Here is an 18,235-nt window from a genome sequence, read left to right on the forward strand (position 1 = left end):
GAGAAAAGAGGGGGCAGCCCTACCTGTCGGAGGGCAGGGCAGGTGCAGGGGTCCATGGTGGATCCCCAGGGCGACCACCCCCACCCCCACCCCGAGGTTCTCTCTCGTTCCGCGTCCTCCTCTCCTGGTATCCGTAACGGGCTGGATGCGGCTAGCAAGCGTGTGCATCTTCTGAGGTGGGAACCTGCCTCTTCTCCTCCTTTTTTTTTCCTTTACCATGACGCCTGTTGCTCATAGGTACAAATCAAACGAAGAGTATGTATATGTGCGAGGCCGCGGCCGAGGGAAATATGTTTGTGAGGAGTGTGGAATTCGCTGCAAGAAGCCCAGCATGCTGAAGAAACACATCCGCACCCACACTGACGTCCGGCCCTATGTGTGCAAGCACTGTCACTTTGCTTTTAAAACCAAAGGTAAGAGACAGTCAGCTGGGGCACTGCCCCTTCCCGCTGTAGGGAGCTCCCCTCTGGGAGCCCTAGCACAGAGCTCAGGGGTCCAGACCTCTCCGCCTGGGGCCTGGGGCACCCCCCTTCCCCGGGCTCCCTGGTGGCCAAGCAGCCGGCTCCAGACTGGGCAGTGGCGCCCCCTGGCTGCCTCAGCCTGTCCTCTTGGATCCCACACCGTCCTCCACCTGCGCGCTCCCCCCCCGCCCGCCGCCTGATGGCGCTCTTGCACACGGTTCCTGGTTTTGATTTTATCTCCTCACCCCGTCCTTCTGCATGTCTCCTTAGCCCTTTGTCCACCGAGCTGGTGAGCTCCCGCAGCTGCACTCGTCACCACCACTCTTGCGTTTGGAAATCCATTCCACTCCGAGCCACTAAGCACACTCGCATGGTCACTTCTCATGGCAGCGCTCGCCCCTGCCTCCACCCTCCTCACCACTCAGACCATGTTCCTGCCCGCCCGGCTCCTCCGCCGCTCTCCCCGCAACCGCCCCGGCTGGCAGCCCTTGCATTCCGGCCCCAGCCGCACCCCGAAGCAGGGTCAGCACAGGCCCTGGCCGTCATGTGAGAAAGGAAGAAGGACGGGCCACGGAGGGCACGCGTCCCACAGAGCTGTGCTAGGAGCTGGCGGTGGCCTGGCCGGCGGCAGCTGCCCGGCCCTTCGTGTGAGCAAGTGGGGCCGAGTCCGTGAGACTTGGATCAAGCCCCTCCCCCCACTCATGGCGTTGACTGTCCCCGCAGGCCAGGCAGGGAAGATAGTGCGGCTTGCCCTCTGCTTCCTGGTAGAGGAGCAGACGTCCAGAGGTGAAGCAGAGAAAGGCCTGGGGCTCTCGGAACCCCCCCTCCCCGGTGGCTTCAGCCTCTTGTGCACTGCAGATTCTTGGGGCAGGGGCATGAGGGCCCTGGCTTCTCCTTTGAGCAAGTGGGGGGCCTCCGGGCTGGCCCCCACTGGAGCCTTGTGGTGTTTCTGCAGGAAGAACTGGAGAACAGATTGAATTTTGCCACTCGTTGACCTTTCTTCTGTTGGTGAAGCTGTGCCCAGTGAGAGAGGTTGGGCCGCAGCTTTGAGGGGGCCCGGGCGGAGTTGGCCAGCCTTCCTCACTTCCTCCTCCTCTTGCTGGCCCCTTCCGTTCTCTCTGTACTGGATCAGGGGCCAGCTCACCACATCCCCTGGCTCATGGCCCTTCTCTGACCGAGTTCTACCTCTGGTCTCCTAACCCTGTTCACCGACCCCTGCCCTCCTCTGCCTTCTGGCATTCTCAGAGGACCTCAAACTTTCCCACTTAGGCTTTGGTTGGAATGGAGGTGCCGTCCCTCCCGCTCTCTTTCTCTGGTCTTCTTCTCTCTTGGCGTCCCATAAACAGTGTTCCAAGAGGTCCCCAGGGAAGGCAGATAGGCCTGGAGCCCGGCCCCCTGCCTCGTGCATGCTTCCAGTCCCAGAGCCCTGCCATGTCCAAGGCAGCACAGCCCCGCCTGCCTCTGCCCTGGGTGTGGGCTCTGTCCCCATGTGTCCCCTACAGCCCCACCCCCTCTGGCCTTAGGCAGCCAGTGGACCTTCATGGAGAAGAGAGATGGGAATAATTCACTGATAGTCTAAGTAACAGAGTAAAAAACCTCTTGTCCAAAACCCTCTTGAAGGTAAAGGAAGTGAATCCGCCCCCCAAAACCAAGTGATCATTAATGCTAGAGCTGTAACTAGAACCCAGGACCCCTGTCTCAGGGCATCACCCCCATCACCTTCCTCTCTTGAGCAGATCCCCCCCTTTCCTGGAAGGAGTGGCAAAATCAGGTGGCTGATCAAGTGGCCTCTGGAGGGGACCCCACTGTTCTGTTCTCAATGTGAGGAACCCAGTCTTGAGAGTGCATCCCAGCCCAGGGCCATTTGGGTTCGCTGTGCCCAGCACACAGAGAACCATCTCGGAGAGCCTTCACCTTGACACATGAGACTAGAAAAACCCATCCGGCTAAGTTCTCAGCCAGGGCAGTGTCTCCAAAGAGGGGTCCCAATTCAGGTCCCCCTGCCTTTTTGGAGAGAAAAGGCCTGGTCTGTTTTTGTCAGGTCTGAGAGAGGCCGGGTCCCCGGCAGGAACACTTCTTTTCCAGCAGCTCTTTTCATTGGAGGCCATGCCAAGCCTACCGGCAGTCCCCGCCCTGGAGGGTCCAGAGGGTATAACCTGAACAGAGGGGTGCAGATACCACATATGCCTTGGGGCGTGAAGTCCTGGGTGTGAAGGCTTGCCCAGGCCGCCCCGAAGGCCAGGCCCAGGAGTCTCTGTTTCCAACCAGTGATCAGCGAGGGTTCTGAGCTCTCTTCAAATGCTCGTAGAGGCTTCCGGAAGACAATACCTTCAGAGCCGAAGCAGTAAGCGAATCTGAAATGGTAGAATCTCAAACTCCGTGACTTCCGAGAGGGACTGGTGGCGGGTGGGTGATGGCAAGTTGCAGCAGAGAAAGCTTGCCGTTGGCCCTCACTGCGTGCCGGGAGTGAGGGAAAGGCAGCACACTGAGTCTTCTGTTCCTCCGGGGCCGTGTGTCTTCCTGGAGGCATGGGCCTTCCCCATCACTCGGAAACCTCAGGAGCCTCCTCTTAGGCTCTTGGCTTCCTTCAGGCTGCCATCCCCTCCCTCCCCTCACCCTTGGGCTCTGGCTGGGCCTGGTGGTCTTCAGGACCCTCCACCACCACCACCTGGCTGCGCCCAGGCCCGGAGAGCCCTTCCTGTCCGTCTCTGTCTGCCTGTCTGTGTCTCCGTCTCCGTGTTGGACATTGTGGTGGCAGCTCGGGCCTCTGGGCGCTAGCTGAGGCGTCTCAGTGGGTAGTGCCGGGAAAGGCTGCCGGGATGTCCCTGTGGAGGTCCGGGGGTCCCCTTTCCTCTTCTTAGAGGGTTCCCAGATGCCAGCAGGGTGACTGTGCCGTGTACAGGCCCTTGCGCCGGTCGCCGCAGGAGATGGAGATGACAGCTGTGGGCAGGCCTCAGTCTGTCAGGCCTGCAGGGGCGGAAGGAGGGCGGTTGGTCAAAGCTGAATGAGGCAGAGTCGTTGGACGATGCTCTCAGTGGAAGTTCCACCTCTCTTCCAGCCACTCATCATGTTCATCCACTTGCCTTTCCTCCTTCATTCCAGGACTGTGGGGCTTCCGGTGAGGGGTGGGACAACTGGTGTGGAGCTGGGGACTCTGCCTGGCCAGCCAGGGCTCTGCCCCTTGACAGAGAAATGGTGTCCAAGCCAAAGAAGATGTCTGCTGCCATTGGGTATACCTCCCTCAGTTCACAGAAGAGGTCGGGGAGGGGAGGGCAGGGAGGGCACCGGGTAACACTCGGGGCTGCTCAGCCAGCCTTCTCTCCTGTAACCCACATGGCCTGTCCTGGCAGAGCCCCCTCAGACTCTGTGACTCCTCCCTGCGGCCTCCAGGGGCCACTGGCACCTTCTCCTGGGAGCCCCTGAGCCCAGACTGGAGGATAAAGTCATTTGCATCTTCATTTCAGCATCTCTGTCCTCCACACCCAGCATGGCGCGTGGCAGAGTCCCTGGTGCTCAATAAAGAGTGATTGTCATGGGGGTGGGGGGCACACAGTATGGGCGGGAAGGCGGTTCCACGTGGTGAACGTCTGATCTCTGACGGGCACACCCTGCTACCACTCTACATGCACTCTCTCATCAGCTCCTCCCGGCATCCCCGAGAGGTAGGTATTGCTTGAGAGTTGCAGGAAGTGGGGGCTCAGAATGTTCGGAAACCTCCCCAAGAGCACACAGCTAGCAAGTGGCAGAGCCCAAGCTCAGACCCAAGATCGGCGAGCGCCTAGACCAGCCTGGGTTGATTGCGCCAGTGTGCCGCAAGCAAGACCCCTGGGGTCCTGAAACCTGGTTCTAGACAGGGCTCTGTGCTAACAAGGTGCCTCGGCTGGCTGGTTCGCTGTGTTGGCCAATGGGAGCCCTCCCATGACATCCCAGCAGCTGAGACCGTCAGTAATCTTCTCTAACGGCATCACCAGCCCCGAGGCCCAGAGTTAGAGCAGAAGCATCAGAACCCTGGGCCTGATGGGGGTTGGGTTACACGGTCTGCAAAGTTCCTTCCAACACCTTGCTTCTGAGACGAGGAGAGCACTTCCCACATGCGATTATCGTGCACCCGTTGTGTGCTCGGCACCTAACTTGGTCGAAAAGAGACCTAAACCTTCCTGGCAGAACACATACAATAATGTCATAGCCGTAAGGAGCAGTGTTTGTAGTCCTCTGTGGTCTGGGGTATCAGGGGACAGTGGGCTGGTTCCAGAACCTCAGGGGACCATTGGTATCTCTGGCCCATGGAAGACCCCAGCTACCTTTGCCACCCCTTGACATCCTACTCAAGCTTGGCTTGCTCATGACAGTGAAGACAGGAACCCCCTGTATTAGATAGGTCCCCTTTGGAGACCCTCTGCTCCCAGAATGTCTCTGGAAGTTATGACTCTGCTTCCCCTTTGGCCAGGAGTAGAAGATACAGGTTTTTGTCTGGTTATAGGAGGAAATCTGAGTTGGGAAGGATACAACCACAGACTAGGAGTAAAGGGAAGAGAGAGGCAAGACACAAGTGCCCTTCCATCCCTGCTTCCCTTGACTTCAAGGGATCCTAGGTTAAGGTTCCCATCATCCCCTCAGCAAAACCCTACACGTTCCTTAAAATTCTCAGAATGGTTATGAAGCGCCCTTTGGTTCACCCATGGGCTCTCTCCTATTCGCCTGCCCATCTATCCATCTGTCCTCCCATCCACCCGTTTCTCCCATCTCCTACTTTGTCTTCCTGTCCATGTATCTTCCCATTTCTTTTCTCCTCCTGACTGTCCCTCCCTTTCTCACATCTGTCCTCCCACCAATCCAACCTTCCGTCCGCCTTCCCCGCCTTTTCTCCTCCTGCCTGTCCCTCCTGCATGTTTATGAGCATGTAGCCATTCACCCATGCAACCCAACAGCCACTCCCCCATCCACCCAGGCCTATCTCTTCCTCTCCAGTTCTCCAGCTTCCCGTCTGTTTATTAACCCATTTTCCAACTCTTCTTCCATTTCTTTGTTTCATCTAACCACTGATTCCCCATCTGTCTATCCATCTGCTTATCTAATCATCCAGTGTCCTATCCATCTGTCCTTATTCTTCCCATTCTTCTTTCACCCCGTATTTCCTCTTACCCACTTACCCGTCTGTCCATCCACCCATCCATCCATCCATCCATCCATTCACTCACCAGTCTCTCTATGCACCTGTTCAAGTATCCATTCTTCTCTCTTTCATCCATCTATTCAAACTTGCCGATTCATCAGCTTAGTGCGATAGACCACCTAACTCGGGGAACATATGGTTATTATGTGAGTGATCATGTAGAAGTGTAGCAGTCTGCAGGGCAACAGTGAGAACATCACAATTCGGAGGTGGCTGCCGGGCCCAGAGGAGCATCCTGGGGCCTCTGGCCTGCATGCTCCTAGGGAAGGCTGGGGTGCTCTGCCTCTCCTTTACAGAGTGCCCCTGCCCACAGAGGCTCGTGGCCTGTGAAGTGCTGTGCACACACGGGAGAGAACTGAAGGCGTTGCTACCTTTCCCCCGATTCCACAGAACTGCTGCTCCTGCTTATCAGCTGTGGGGCTGGACTGACCGTGTAGGGCAGAGTCAGGGCTGAAGTGGGCAGAGCCTTTGCCCAGCCTTCCCTGCCTACACCCTGTGTCTGCACTGCACAGTGACCTGGGGGAAACTGAGGCCCAGACGTGGTTTCTCTAAGGAAGTCAGGGCCTGGGCCCTAGCTCTGTGGCTCACGGGTCTGTGTCCAGCAGACTTCTGTATACCTTTTGCCCTTTCTCTGTTTCTAAGAGAAACAGAAACTTTGTCCTGGTTCCTCTTCCCACACCCTGTGGGCTGCCCTAGACGTGGCCTCAGTTGGAAGGGCGTCCTACCTACCACGTCGGTTAACAGGAGCCCTCCGGTCACCCAGCATCTGAGAAGGCCAAATATCCTGCTCCATGAGTGTCACTAGCTCCTGGGCCCAGAGTTAAAGCCAAAACTGGAAAAACCTCTCACACATGAGTTGTCTTTTAATTTCTTTTTCGTTTGTTTTTTAATCAGCATCTCACTTCCTCATTATACCCTCTGTCCCCACACAGCCCCCGTGCCCACCCTCCCCCAGCTCCCGTGTGCTGTCCCGAATGGCGGCCGTGGTGCACATCCCAGCGCCTGAGCACCCGGGCGGAGAGGGATGGCCCGGCACCCACCCGGCCCCTGCGGCCAGCAGGGCCCTGACCGCCTCTGCGAGCCCCGGGCCTGCCCTGGCCCCCCGCCCTGCGGCCAAGCCTGAGTCTGTTCTCATTTCTTTCCAGGGAATCTGACTAAGCACATGAAGTCAAAGGCCCACAGCAAAAAGTGCCAAGAGACAGGGGTGCTGGAGGAGCTGGAAGCCGAAGAAGGTAACGGACTGCCAACTCCCTCCTCCCCACTCTTCCTCTGCCTGCTTTTCCACCTGTCCCCCTCGCCCTCCCCTTCCCGTCCGTCCTCCTGTCCCGGCTCCTTCCTCTCCCTCTTCCTCGTCCTGCCCTCCGGTTTTCCCACCTACTGGGAGATAAAGGTTAAATTCACAGAGCAATCGCCCCTACTCTCCTACACTTGCAGTTCATGCTGTGCAGCCATAGCTAGTGTGAATTAGAGTCTACCTGGGAGGGCGGAGGAGGGGGGCGGGGGGGTGCCTGGCAGGTGGCTCACAGGTGTGCAGTGAATGTGTCTTGAACAAACTAACACGTGAGTACTGGTGGTCAACATTGACCGAGCACCCACTATGCATCAGGCGCATTCGAAACACATGCCGTGAATTATCCCGTAAACCCTCACGGTGACGCTGTGAGGTGAAGAGTGTATTCTTCTACACTCCGAACCCGCCTTCTCACCTACACGCTCTGGGCATGGGCCTGACAGCTGGGCCTTTTAGAGCTTGAGGAGCAGGAGAGCCAAAGCTAAACCTGACAGCCCCTTGTCACCTCCCAACGTCATCCCACATCCCAGCACTCCACCCTGGCCGAAGTCCTCCACCAGCAAAAGGCATAGGAGAGCCCGTGTCTGAAAAGACCCAGCAGAGAGAAGTTGAGTCAAAGGCCCTGGCCCAGCCACAGCATCCAGGGAGGAGGCCAAAGGGACTTTGGCAGGTGGACAGGCAGTCCTGCCTGCAAAGGGAGGTCAAAGAAACCAGAGGCATTCCTTCTGTACCCAGCAACCCTTTGACCAGATTCCCTAAAATCAGAATCAGGACATGAGTGTCACAAAGAGGAGTGTGTGTGTGTGTGTGTGTGTGTGTGTGTGTGTGTTCTGATTTCAGGATGTGTTTACAGTCTTAAAAGAGAGTCAAAGCACATTTCCTTTTATTTATTGTTTTTAATTTTTAAAGTTTATTTATTTTAAGAGAGAAAGCATGAGCAGGGGAGGGGCAGAGAGAGAGGGAGAGAGAGGATCCCAAGCAGGCTCCATGCTGTCGGCACTAAGCCGGACACAGGGCTCAAGACTCACAAACTGTGAGATCGTGTCCTGAGCTGAAACCAAGAGTTGGATGCTTAGCCAACTGAGACACCCAGGCGCCCCGAGTACATTTCCTTTTAGGTGGAATAAGTCACTTTTACTGAACTAAACACAATGAACGTGGGACCGTTCCCCCCAAAATGAGAATGTAGGGTTACCATGTTTATCAAAAATGTACATCAGGCCATTTACACATGTTGTCTCACTGCATCCTTATAACTAACTAGTGGGAGAAACCTGTGTTGCCCGAGTGTAAATTGAGGAAAGTAAAGCTCAGACAGGTAAAGGCAGTTGTTGAAGGTCATACAAAAAAGCCGACTCCACACCACCCCGATGCCTGGTGGGCTGGACTTGGTGGCCTGAGCCTGAGCCTTGAGCCCAGAACCCTCCCCAGGTGAGAGTCAAACAGTTGCACCTGGCCCCACACCAGGGGTCCACTGAGGCACCCAGGCAGGGCTGGTCCCCTCTCCCAACCTAATTTTTCCAATGAGGCAAAAAAAAAAAAAAAAAGGACAACCCTAACAACCCTACCCACCTAGTTTGAGGATGAAATCAATGCATTTATTCTAGAAATAACTACTGAACACCAGCCCTATTCCAGGCACTGGAGATGCCACAGTGAATAAAACCTGGTTCCTGGCCTCTGGAAGCCCACATTCTCAAAGGGAGGAGGGCAATGAACAAATGTGGAATAGGACAGGAGCACCAAGTACGAAGTAAAATGTAAACGAGTGAGGGGCTGGGAAGTGTAGGGAGGGATCTCTCTGTTAGGATGGTGTGAGCAGAGGACATGAGGGAGGGGTCAGGAAGGCAGGTGGAGTCTAGGGAAGGGCTCTCCCCTTAGGGCCCTGGAGGAGCAAAAAATGCAGAGCCCCTAAAGGATCAGAGGGGCGGGGAGATGGACGCAGAGCAGGGACCACAAATGTCAAAGGATGGACTTGGCAATGCGATGGAGTGACGTCCCCCAACTTGCAGTGACTCTGTGTGCACAGGACGGTCAAGAAGGGGTGCGGCTGTAGGCAGTGATCAGGCTGAGCTCATGTCGGCTTGGACTGGGTGGGGTGGGGAGAAGTGGTAGGATTCTGGAAACATTCCTCTGGTAGAGCCTCCAGGTTTTGCCACCACAAGGGGGCGCTGGTGGTGCCATGCGAATAAAGGAGCCGAAGCCGAGTCCGAGGTTTATGGCCTAAGAAACTGGAAGGATGGAGTTGCTACTTCCCACGACGATGAGGATGCAGGGAGGAGCATGTCTGTTAGACACCAAGTGGCTTTGGGGTGCACAGTCTAGGAACGATTGCCTCCCGGTGGCCCGGCCCGCGCTGCAGCCTCTGACAGTGAGGAAGTTAGACACCAGCGCCACCGTGTGGTCAGACCCCCTCGGCGCCCTCGAAGGCTTCATTCGGTCTTTTCCGCAGTCCCCAGGCCAGTTCGGGGCTTTGTGGAGCCTTGGTGGTGATCCCGGCAGCGGCCTGGCGGCTCCATGAGGGTGCGCTGGGAATGGGCCGCATGGGCAGGAGCATCCTGTACCCTTGCAGGAGCCCAGACATGGGGGGCCTGAAGAACCCTGTTCTGGGCAGGGGACCTTTGGCTCCCGTCATTTCTACCCTGGGTGCTTAGGGCAGCCTAAAGGAGCTGTTTAGGAGCCCTCCTAAACACTGCCTGCCTGCCAAGGTACTGGGGTACTTGAGCTATTTGCTAAGTTGTATTGCATACTTCCGATGTGTCAGACCCTCATGAGCCTCCCACCAGCTTCATGGGGAGGCTGTTGTTGCTCTTACCCCCCCATTTTACACATCAGGAAACTGAACATAGAGAGAGAAAGCCAATTATACAACATCATACAGCAAGGAAGGGTAGAGGTGGGACCCAAACCCAGACCATTTCCTGCTTCTCGATGCATAACATCACTCTTATACTGGCAGTGTAATAACGCAGGGGTTGTAAATCTTAGTCCTGACTCAGCCACTACTCCCTGGGTGATCTTGGGGAGGAAGCACTTGCCCCCTCTGGGCCTGGATTTCCCCGTATGTAAATGAGGGGTGGGGCTAGGTGAACTTCTGGATCTGAAATAGGCCTCGCTAAAGTCTTAGGTGGTTCCCACCCTCTGCCCCCATCCACATCCCTACGGGCTTCCCCTCTGCTCCCAGCCTCCAGGAGATCCTGCCCTGGGTCCCTTGGCCTGCCCTTCACCTGCCAACCCCAGGTCCACCCCATAGTTTCTGACCCTCTGTCATCTATTTCACGCATCTTACTGCTGCATGCTGAGCTGTTTGGAAGCATGGATGCTAGGATTCCCAGCCCCAGGGCAGCTGGGCATGGTGGAGTTTGAAAGCCTGGTTGCATCGGTGGCCAGAGTCAGCTTGTGGGTCCAGCTCTCTCGGTCAGTGGGGGGAGAACAGGTGCTGGTGTGTCCCAAGAGCAGCGGTGAGGCTGGCGATGTGCCCAGAGATGGGCCAGCAGGACCCAAACCCTCAGGAGCCTGACAGGTGGGCCAGACGTTAGCAGAGCTCTCCCCAGAGCCTGCTGCCCATATCAGAGAGGCCTCAACTAGACAGGTGTCGTGTTAAAGGTGACCCAGAGGGGTGGGTCGCCCCCACCGGAAACCAGACCAGGAGACTAGTATTTCAGGGCTCTGCTGCCTCCCGCCTGGGAGCAGCATCAGTTCTGCCAAGTGCAGCAGGTCCTCTGGACGAGAGCGGCTGGGATGGGGCCCTGCTCTGCAGGCGTAGGCCAGAGTAGCCAACACCCCCTCCCGCCCCCCAAGGCCAGCACCTGCCACCTGCCAGATGCTGTTGTACCGCCAGCGGCAGCCTGGCCACGGTGACAGGTGTGTGTGTCGACGGACCATGGCCAGTGCTCCCGGACCGGCCCGATGGCTGCCGTGTCCCAGAATAACAGATTTCTTCAAGAATGCGTTGAGCGACCGTAATTATGGGAACCACGTCTCGGTGCCAGGCGTGTGTTTGTTCCTCGTAGCGAACCCCACGAGGTGAGACTGCCACATTCGTTTGACAAGGCGGGAGACAGAAGCACAGCAAGGTGACTTATGTTGCTCATGGGGGAACCCGCACTGAAACCCTCGTGAGAAAAGCAAACCGACAAAAAGGCTTGCCTTTGTTTGCTCTGGTTCAATCCCAGCCCTTCCACTTCTCTCACCTGAACAGGTTACTTAACCTTGCTTACCTTGGGTCCCTCATTTGTAACATGAAGATAAAAACAGGGCAGACCTCCCGGGATCATTTGAGGACTAGAAGCATTAACACCCAGGAAGGCTCTAGAACTGAGCCTGGCCCGTGGTAGACACAAGGCAGCTTTTGTTCACCGTGATAGTGTGCAAAGCGTTCCCATCTCTGTCATGGCCCCCATCCTGTCAACAGTCTTGTGCCACTGACACAGCCGTTAGGCCCCGTGCACAGACAAGGACGTGGGCATCGAGGACGGCGGCGTAGGGCTGGCTGTGACCCCAGGGTCTCCTGTGTCCCCCCCTCAGGAACCAGTGATGACCCGTTCCAGGACTCAGAAGGGCGAGAGGGCTCAGAGGCCGTGGCGGAGCACCAGTTTTCAGACCTGGAGGACTCAGACTCGGACTCGGACCTGGACGAAGACGAGGATGAGGACGAAGAGGAGAGCCAGGACGAGCCATCGGGACCGGCCTCGGAGGCACCCCCGCCTGGCCCGCCAACCACGCTGCCGGCAGACTCCTCACCCGTCCCGGGCCCTCAGCCCCCAGATGCCACCTCTGGCGATCAGGCCACGCGGGGCAGCTCGGTCTTGGAAGCTGAGCGCTCGGCAGCTGGAAGTTGTTCCACGTCCAGCCAAAGCATCCCGTGCCTCCCCCGTCTGGGACCGGCCCCTCCGGGCCCCGTGGAGAAGGACACAGGCTCGGCCCTGAGCTCCAAGGCTGTGTCCCCAAGAAGGCCGTGGTCCCCAAGCAAAGAAGCAGGCAGCCGCCCAGCACTCACCCACAAACACTCACTAACCAAAAGCGACTCGTCTCCCCAGCGACACCCACCGGCCGGAGAGCCACAGGCCTCAGCCCCGAGCCCGCCGGGCCCCCAGCCAGGCCCTCTCCCTTGTGGGTCTCCAAGACTCGAGCTGTCTCCTCTCACCCTCCGCCCCCTGGGAAGGGAACTGCCCCCTCGAGTGCATCCACCCCCCGAGCGCAAGGGGGCCCCAGATCCGGGCCCCCCCAGACATTCACCCACCAGGAGACGGTCCCCGGGCCAGGCCGAGTCACCGCCACGGTCAGCGCTGCCAGGGAAGTGGGCCTTGGCTGGGCCGGGCAGCCCCTCAGCGGGTGAACGCGGCCCAGGCTCGGGGCTGGCCCCGCGGGCTCCCTACCCGCCCCTGCCTCTACCTCACAAGCTTCTTGGCAGAAGCCCCGAGACCTGCGCCTCCACGTGGGTGAGTTCCTGCCCCCGAGCGGCTGGGCCGCTCATCCCCGACGGGTGGGGGGCCACGGCGCACTCCTCCCTGAGGCATCAGACCCGTAGCTGCACAGCCCTGCCAGCTTGGTGATCGCTAATGACATAGCAAACGTTTGTGGGCCACCTTCTGTGCCAGCCCCCACCCTGGGGATCCCAAGGCGGCCGGGGCAGCCCCGGGAGCAGCAGAACATGGGCGCCGGGGCTGGCCCTGGAAGCAGGCGTAAACACTTTGCCCTTCCCCTCCCATCTCCCCGGCCCCACGTCTCCAACATCACTGTCACCAGCACCCTCAGAGACACCACAGCCGACACCGTTCCCTGCCACACCGTCAGCACCGTCACCGTGGCCATCCCCAGGGCCATCGCTGCCATCACCACACTCACACACTCTCGCCACCACCGGTGTCGCCACAGCATCACTGTCCACTTCCCTTGACCTTCCAGTGCCTTTTCTGTCACCGCGTTGTCATGAACCATTCACTCCCAGCAGCATCCACGCCATCACTCAGAGACTCGAGCTCCTGCAGGAGCGCAGGCTAGGAATCTCTCCTTGGTTTTCGGTTTGGGGGTCACGTTACGATGCCCGATGGTGGGAGAAGATAAAGAGCACGGAGTGGGAGCTCATGTCCAAGGGTAGAGTTGGCTCAGGACCGTTCTGGGAACAGGAGAGGCAGCAGAACCGAGAGAGAGGGCCAGGCGCGCGGCAGGCGGGCATGCTGGCCAGAGGCATGAAGACCGTGGGGCCCGATGTGCTCACGGTCACTGTGGGGCTGGGGACGGCCCCCGCCAGCACAGGGCAGCTCCACGGGCAGGGAGTCGGCGCTCAGCTCCCCCCAGCTCCGCCGGGACTTGCTGTGTGATATCAGGCGAGCCCCCTCCTCATCTTTTAGGCCTCGGGGGTCTCCATGTGCCAGCACGTAGCCCTTGCCTTACCCTGTCTTGTTTTCTGACCCCAGCAGAAGGCCGCGTCCCGGAGTCCCTCCTGCTCACCTGGCCCTGCTCATCCTCCCTCCTCCCGACCCTTCTCGGCCCCCCATGACTTCCACGGCCACACCCCAGCCCGGACAGAGGAGAACATCTTCAGCCACCTCCCTCTGCACTCCCAGCACTTGACCCGTGCCCCGTGCCCCCTGATTCCCATTGGCGGGATCCAGATGGTGCAGGCCCGGCCGGGGGCCCACCCCACCCTGCTGCCGGGGCCCACGGCCACCTGGGTCAGCGGCTTCTCGGGAGGTGGCAGCGACCTGACAGGGGCCCGGGAGGCCCAGGAGCGAGGCCGCTGGAGTCCCACCGAGAGCTCGTCAGCCTCCGTGTCCCCTGTGGCTAAGGTATCCAAGTTCACACTCTCATCGGAGCTGGAGGGCAGGGACTACCCCAAGGAGAGGGAGAGGACGAGTGGGGGCCTGGGCAGACCTCCTGACTGGGAGCCCCGAGTGGCTGAGGTGCCCGCAGAGCCCGTACCCACCCACAGCCCCCGCACCCCGCCCGAGGCCTCACCCCGGCTGTCCCACGGCCGCAGGCCAGAATCCTGGAGCCCCCGCCTGGAGTCACCACGCACGCCGGCCAACCCCGCGGCCTCTGCCGCCTCGCCCCTGGACCGCAGCAGTTCGGTAGGCTGCCTGGCAGAGGCCTCCGCTCACTTCCCAGCCCGGAGGAGGAACCTCTCTGGGGAACCCAGGACCAGTCAGGGCTCCCCCGAGCCCTCAGGAAGTGGGGGGCCTGGGGCACCTCCACATCAGCCCAAGGACAGGGGCCCCCCAAGCACTTAGTCTCTCTCCGACTGCTTCAGCATCTGGCTTCCGGTGTTCAGCAACAGACGCTTCCAGCCAGCTTCCTCGAATCATCTCGCTCTCATGGGCTCCCTTTCCCGTCTGTCCATCTGTCCAAGCAGCTTCTCCTCAGTCCCCAACTGTTCTATCTTCCCACGTATGCAGTTACCTGTGCCTTTTTCTATACCTTTTGTTGCTTGAAAAGAAACAAAACACACGCACACTTAAAAAAAAAAAAAAAAAAAAAAAAAACCCACGAGGAGTCTGAGGCTGTGAATATGTTGTGCTTTTTTGAGAAAGGGTGTAGGTGGGGCCTCACCCTGGGCCACTGCGGTCTACAGTCACCACCGCCCCTCCCCCCAGGCTGGCGAGAGGTAGCCATTTGCTGAGGGAAAGGGGGATGCACTGAAAGAGGAAAAAGAAAAAAGCGAGAAACTTTTACAAACATATAATTAAATGTAAAAGCAAGCACTCCTATGTACAGATGTCTATGGTTCCTATTTATTGCCGCTTTATTCCACCCCAGCTAGTGACCACTCTCACTGCCAGCAGAAGGGCCAGCAGCCCAAGGCAGAGGGACACAGGCAGGGGGACCCCACTCAGCCTCCACAGGCAGGCCCAGAAAACTCCAGCTTTCTTTTTCCCAGGAAAAAGAAAAATGTTAACGTTTCCTAGGATTTCATCACAAGTGATAGGAGCAGATGGGAGGTGGGAGCTTGTTGGTTCCCTCCGGGCTCCCTGATATCCTGGTGGTCTGAGTCATGGACCCATCCTGGCATCCTGACAAATCCCCCCAGCCCCCCACCTGCCACCCCTCCCCTCTACCCCCTCCCCCCAGCCCCTAGGCGGCAAAAGGAGGCCTGACTGTTCATCTCTTGGGTCCTGAACACCTGACTGAGGCCTTGCTTCAGGGACCCAGCTGCAGACTGCCTCCCTTATTCTAGAAACTACCCACGAGGCTGAAGTGACAGGGCCCAACCCTTAGGGGTCAAGATCCAAGGTGCATTGCCTTGCCATTCCTGAGGCTGGGACTTGGGTTTCATTTCATGTTTGGTCCCTGAGGTTCAAAGGGCCCTGTTTCCTCCATGGCTGGGCTTTTCCAGTGCTCAGCACTGGAAGTTTACAGGGACCTGTTTCTAGACCTCTTTTCAGTAGAACTGGATCCCGCCCCTGCCCCCATCTCCACCTCACCCACTGTCAGGCCTCCACTACTCCCAGGAAGTACCTAAAACCATGACTGGTAGGAACTGCCCAAAGCTGTTTTTAAATCTCTTTTAAAAAATCACACACACACACACACACACACACACACACAAAGAGGGGATGGTGTTTGGTACTTCTCCTAGCCTCCTCAGATTCTCTTGCCCTAAAAGTGTCCTAAGCCCATTGAATTCGTCTCCAATCAACCAGTACTAGTCTCCTCCCTCCTCCCCATCTCCTCCTTCAAGAAGCCTCCCTGGACTTCCTGGAGCAAAAGCCTGCTTTGTAAGAAAAATTATATGACCGGAAATTAAAATCCCACGTTGAAATATAGAATTCTTGTTTACCCTGCCCTGGGAGAGTCAGGTTTTCTCCCAACCTTCCAGAGCTTATTTTCTGTAGTTTCTACAATGGGAAATTATAGAATGGGAAATTCTACAATGGGACTCACTGACCACTTCCCTGTCCTTGGCCAGCCATGTGAATCCTGAGCCTGGGGCCTCCTGAGCTGTTAAAGTGGTTTAGACAGGACACTGGTCGAGGCCATAATTCCCTCCTCTGCCAGTTCAGGGTCTTTCTCTGCTTGGCCTCTGCTGAGTAGACAAGCCAGACCCAGTTTCAGCCTCAGGCCACTGTCTTGTTTCCCTTAGGGCCTCTCTCAGAGCTAAGACACAAAGGGAACAAGAGGGAAGGGCCCCCCCTGGAGGTCTGCTGGGCTCCAGGGTACTGGGGTGAGGTTAGCCAGCCATGCTCAGCTGCCTGGCCTGGAGTCCAGGGCTCCCGCCCAAACTGGGAGAAGGCCAGCAAGCCCAGCCTTGACCATATGGGTGCTATTTTGGCCTCACAGGAAGCGGGAAGGTACCAGGGCCCGGTTATAGCCCAGGCTTTCCTCACCCTTACCTCTCAGCCCTACCCATGGAGACTTCTAGCACTGGGGCCTGGGAGCTGGGAGCCCAGGTTTGAAACCTTCCTGGGCAAGATCTTCCAGCCTAGACTTACAAAGTAGTGGACAGGTGGCTCTGCTGAACGAGCCCCTGACCTCGGGGGTGGCCATGCCCCTCCCCCCAGCCATGCACCCCAGCTCTCCTGGGCATCATTTCCCCTATTCTCAGACAGCGTGCCTACTGAGGTTGCCTTCCTGGGAGACCCAGTCACAGACAATGTGGCCAGCAGGTGAGAGTCCTCCAAGCCACTCAGGCCCACAGGCACAGGCGGAGGGGACAGGGACCAGGACACCAGAGATCCATTTCTCAATAACAGGGACACAATGCACAAACAGAATCTGGCCAGAGGGCTGCTGCCCCACACAGCTCCCCAGAGGGATGGAATCGATGCCACCAGCCCAGGACCTATGTCACCGGGCACAGTGCTAACCCCTTCTGCCAGACTCTATCCCTGTTCCCCCGAGCACAGAGACCCCGGCACACGCACACACACACACACACACATACACGCACGCACACCTCCATAATTCTGGAAAAAGACTCTCACTCCATGCCCTCCACGGGGCCCCCCGTCCACTCCCAACCACTTCCACATTTGCAGTTTGCCTGTGAGGCCGCCGTCCCTGTTCAGGGAGGCAGAACAGAAAGAGGTGCTGATTGGTTGCCACAGACACCTGCTGACGCTCTGCCAAAATGTGCCAGGCAGCCATTCCTTGGTACGGGCCCACTCTGATCCTTGGGTGCCAGTGGTGTGGCAGGAACCAAACTGCACAGGATCCAGAGCCGGCCCTCGCCTTCTGTTGCGGACTCCAGAACACTCAGCTCCCAGGCCTCCCCTCCAGGATGCCCTTCACCCTCGGCAAGTTCAGGATCATTCTGGGTACTAACCTTGTTCCCCTCCGAGGCACCTTGCCCCAGCGCCCCCCCCCCCCCCCCCCGCGCCCCCCTCCCGGCCTTCCACCCTTGGCTTCTCCTCTGGCCCAACCGGGACGCTGACAGCAGCAAAGCATCCACTCTCCCTTTTCTATCACCTCCATCCTCCAGACCCCAGAAGTCCCTCTGCCTCTCTCTGTGGGAAAACATCGGAAAGAATTAGCTTCCAGATCCCTGTAGCCCCTGCTCTGTTCTCACCCTGCACTTCTGAATAGGAACCAGCAATATATCTGAGCTGAACTGCTCTCCAGCCCTTTCTCCAGAAAAAAAAAAAAAAAAATCCTTCTTAAAGCAAAAAGTCCTGCCTTGGAGACAGATCTGCAGCACTGACCAAGGGGAGAAAGTTCCCAAAGACCTGTCCCTACAAATTCTGCTTCCGTGTTGTGGCTCCAGTCTGCTTTCCATTAGAAAACCGCTTCGGCACTTATGATCACTTTACTAAACCTAGTGTTTAAAAAAAGAAGAAGAAGAGAAAAGAAACAGAAAAAAGAAAGGTGTAGGCAAATGTAAGATACATGATTTCTGTAAGATAAATATTTGCCTTTTTTTTTTTTCTAAAAGGTGTATGTATTCTGTATGTGAAATTGTCTGTAGAGAGTTTCTATGTTCTTAAATGGCAATACATTCCAAAAAATCGTACTGTAGATATGCACAGCGGCCACACTGGGATGGGGTAGTTTTGCCTGTAATTTTATTTAAACTCCGGTTTCTACCCTTGCATCTTGCAACGTCAGTATGGTATATAACAGTGCAAAAGAAAAAAAAAAACTCAAAAAAATCCATGCAGGTCTAAAGCACAGAGTCTGATGTACAAAAGGAAAAAAAAATGCTCAGTATTGATGTGTGTGACCTTTGTTGTAAATTACATCTGTACTGTGAATGAGAAGTTTTTACAAGTATAATAATTGCCTTTATTACAGCTCTGGCTGAGTGTTCAGCCTGAGGATATTTTTTAAAAAAAACACACAGCACGTTGGAATAAATTTGAAAATCCCAACATA

General features: G+C 57.2%; 1 protein-coding gene across 4 annotated transcripts in view; it reads left to right on the top strand.

Moving 5' to 3' along the window:
* Window positions 1-18,235, top strand: part of HIVEP3 (HIVEP zinc finger 3) — a 470,028-nt gene extending 451,793 nt beyond the window's left edge. For 3 of the 4 annotated variants that reach the window (XM_053896690.1, XM_019429175.2, XM_053896699.1), the window contains 4 exons: window positions 238-413; window positions 6,780-6,866; window positions 11,453-12,366; window positions 13,345-18,235. In XM_053896690.1, coding sequence (XP_053752665.1) covers window positions 238-413; window positions 6,780-6,866; window positions 11,453-12,366; window positions 13,345-14,157 — 1,990 coding nt within the window. In that variant the 3' untranslated portion in view covers window positions 14,158-18,235. The remainder of the gene's footprint in view (window positions 1-237; window positions 414-6,779; window positions 6,867-11,452; window positions 12,367-13,344) is intronic. The other variant, XM_019429176.2, reaches the window with a different exon arrangement.

Source organism: Panthera pardus, unplaced genomic scaffold (genome assembly GCF_024362965.1).
Source record: "Panthera pardus isolate Hobbes unplaced genomic scaffold, ASM2436296v1 HiC_scaffold_11, whole genome shotgun sequence".
NCBI lineage: Eukaryota > Metazoa > Chordata > Mammalia > Carnivora > Felidae > Panthera > Panthera pardus.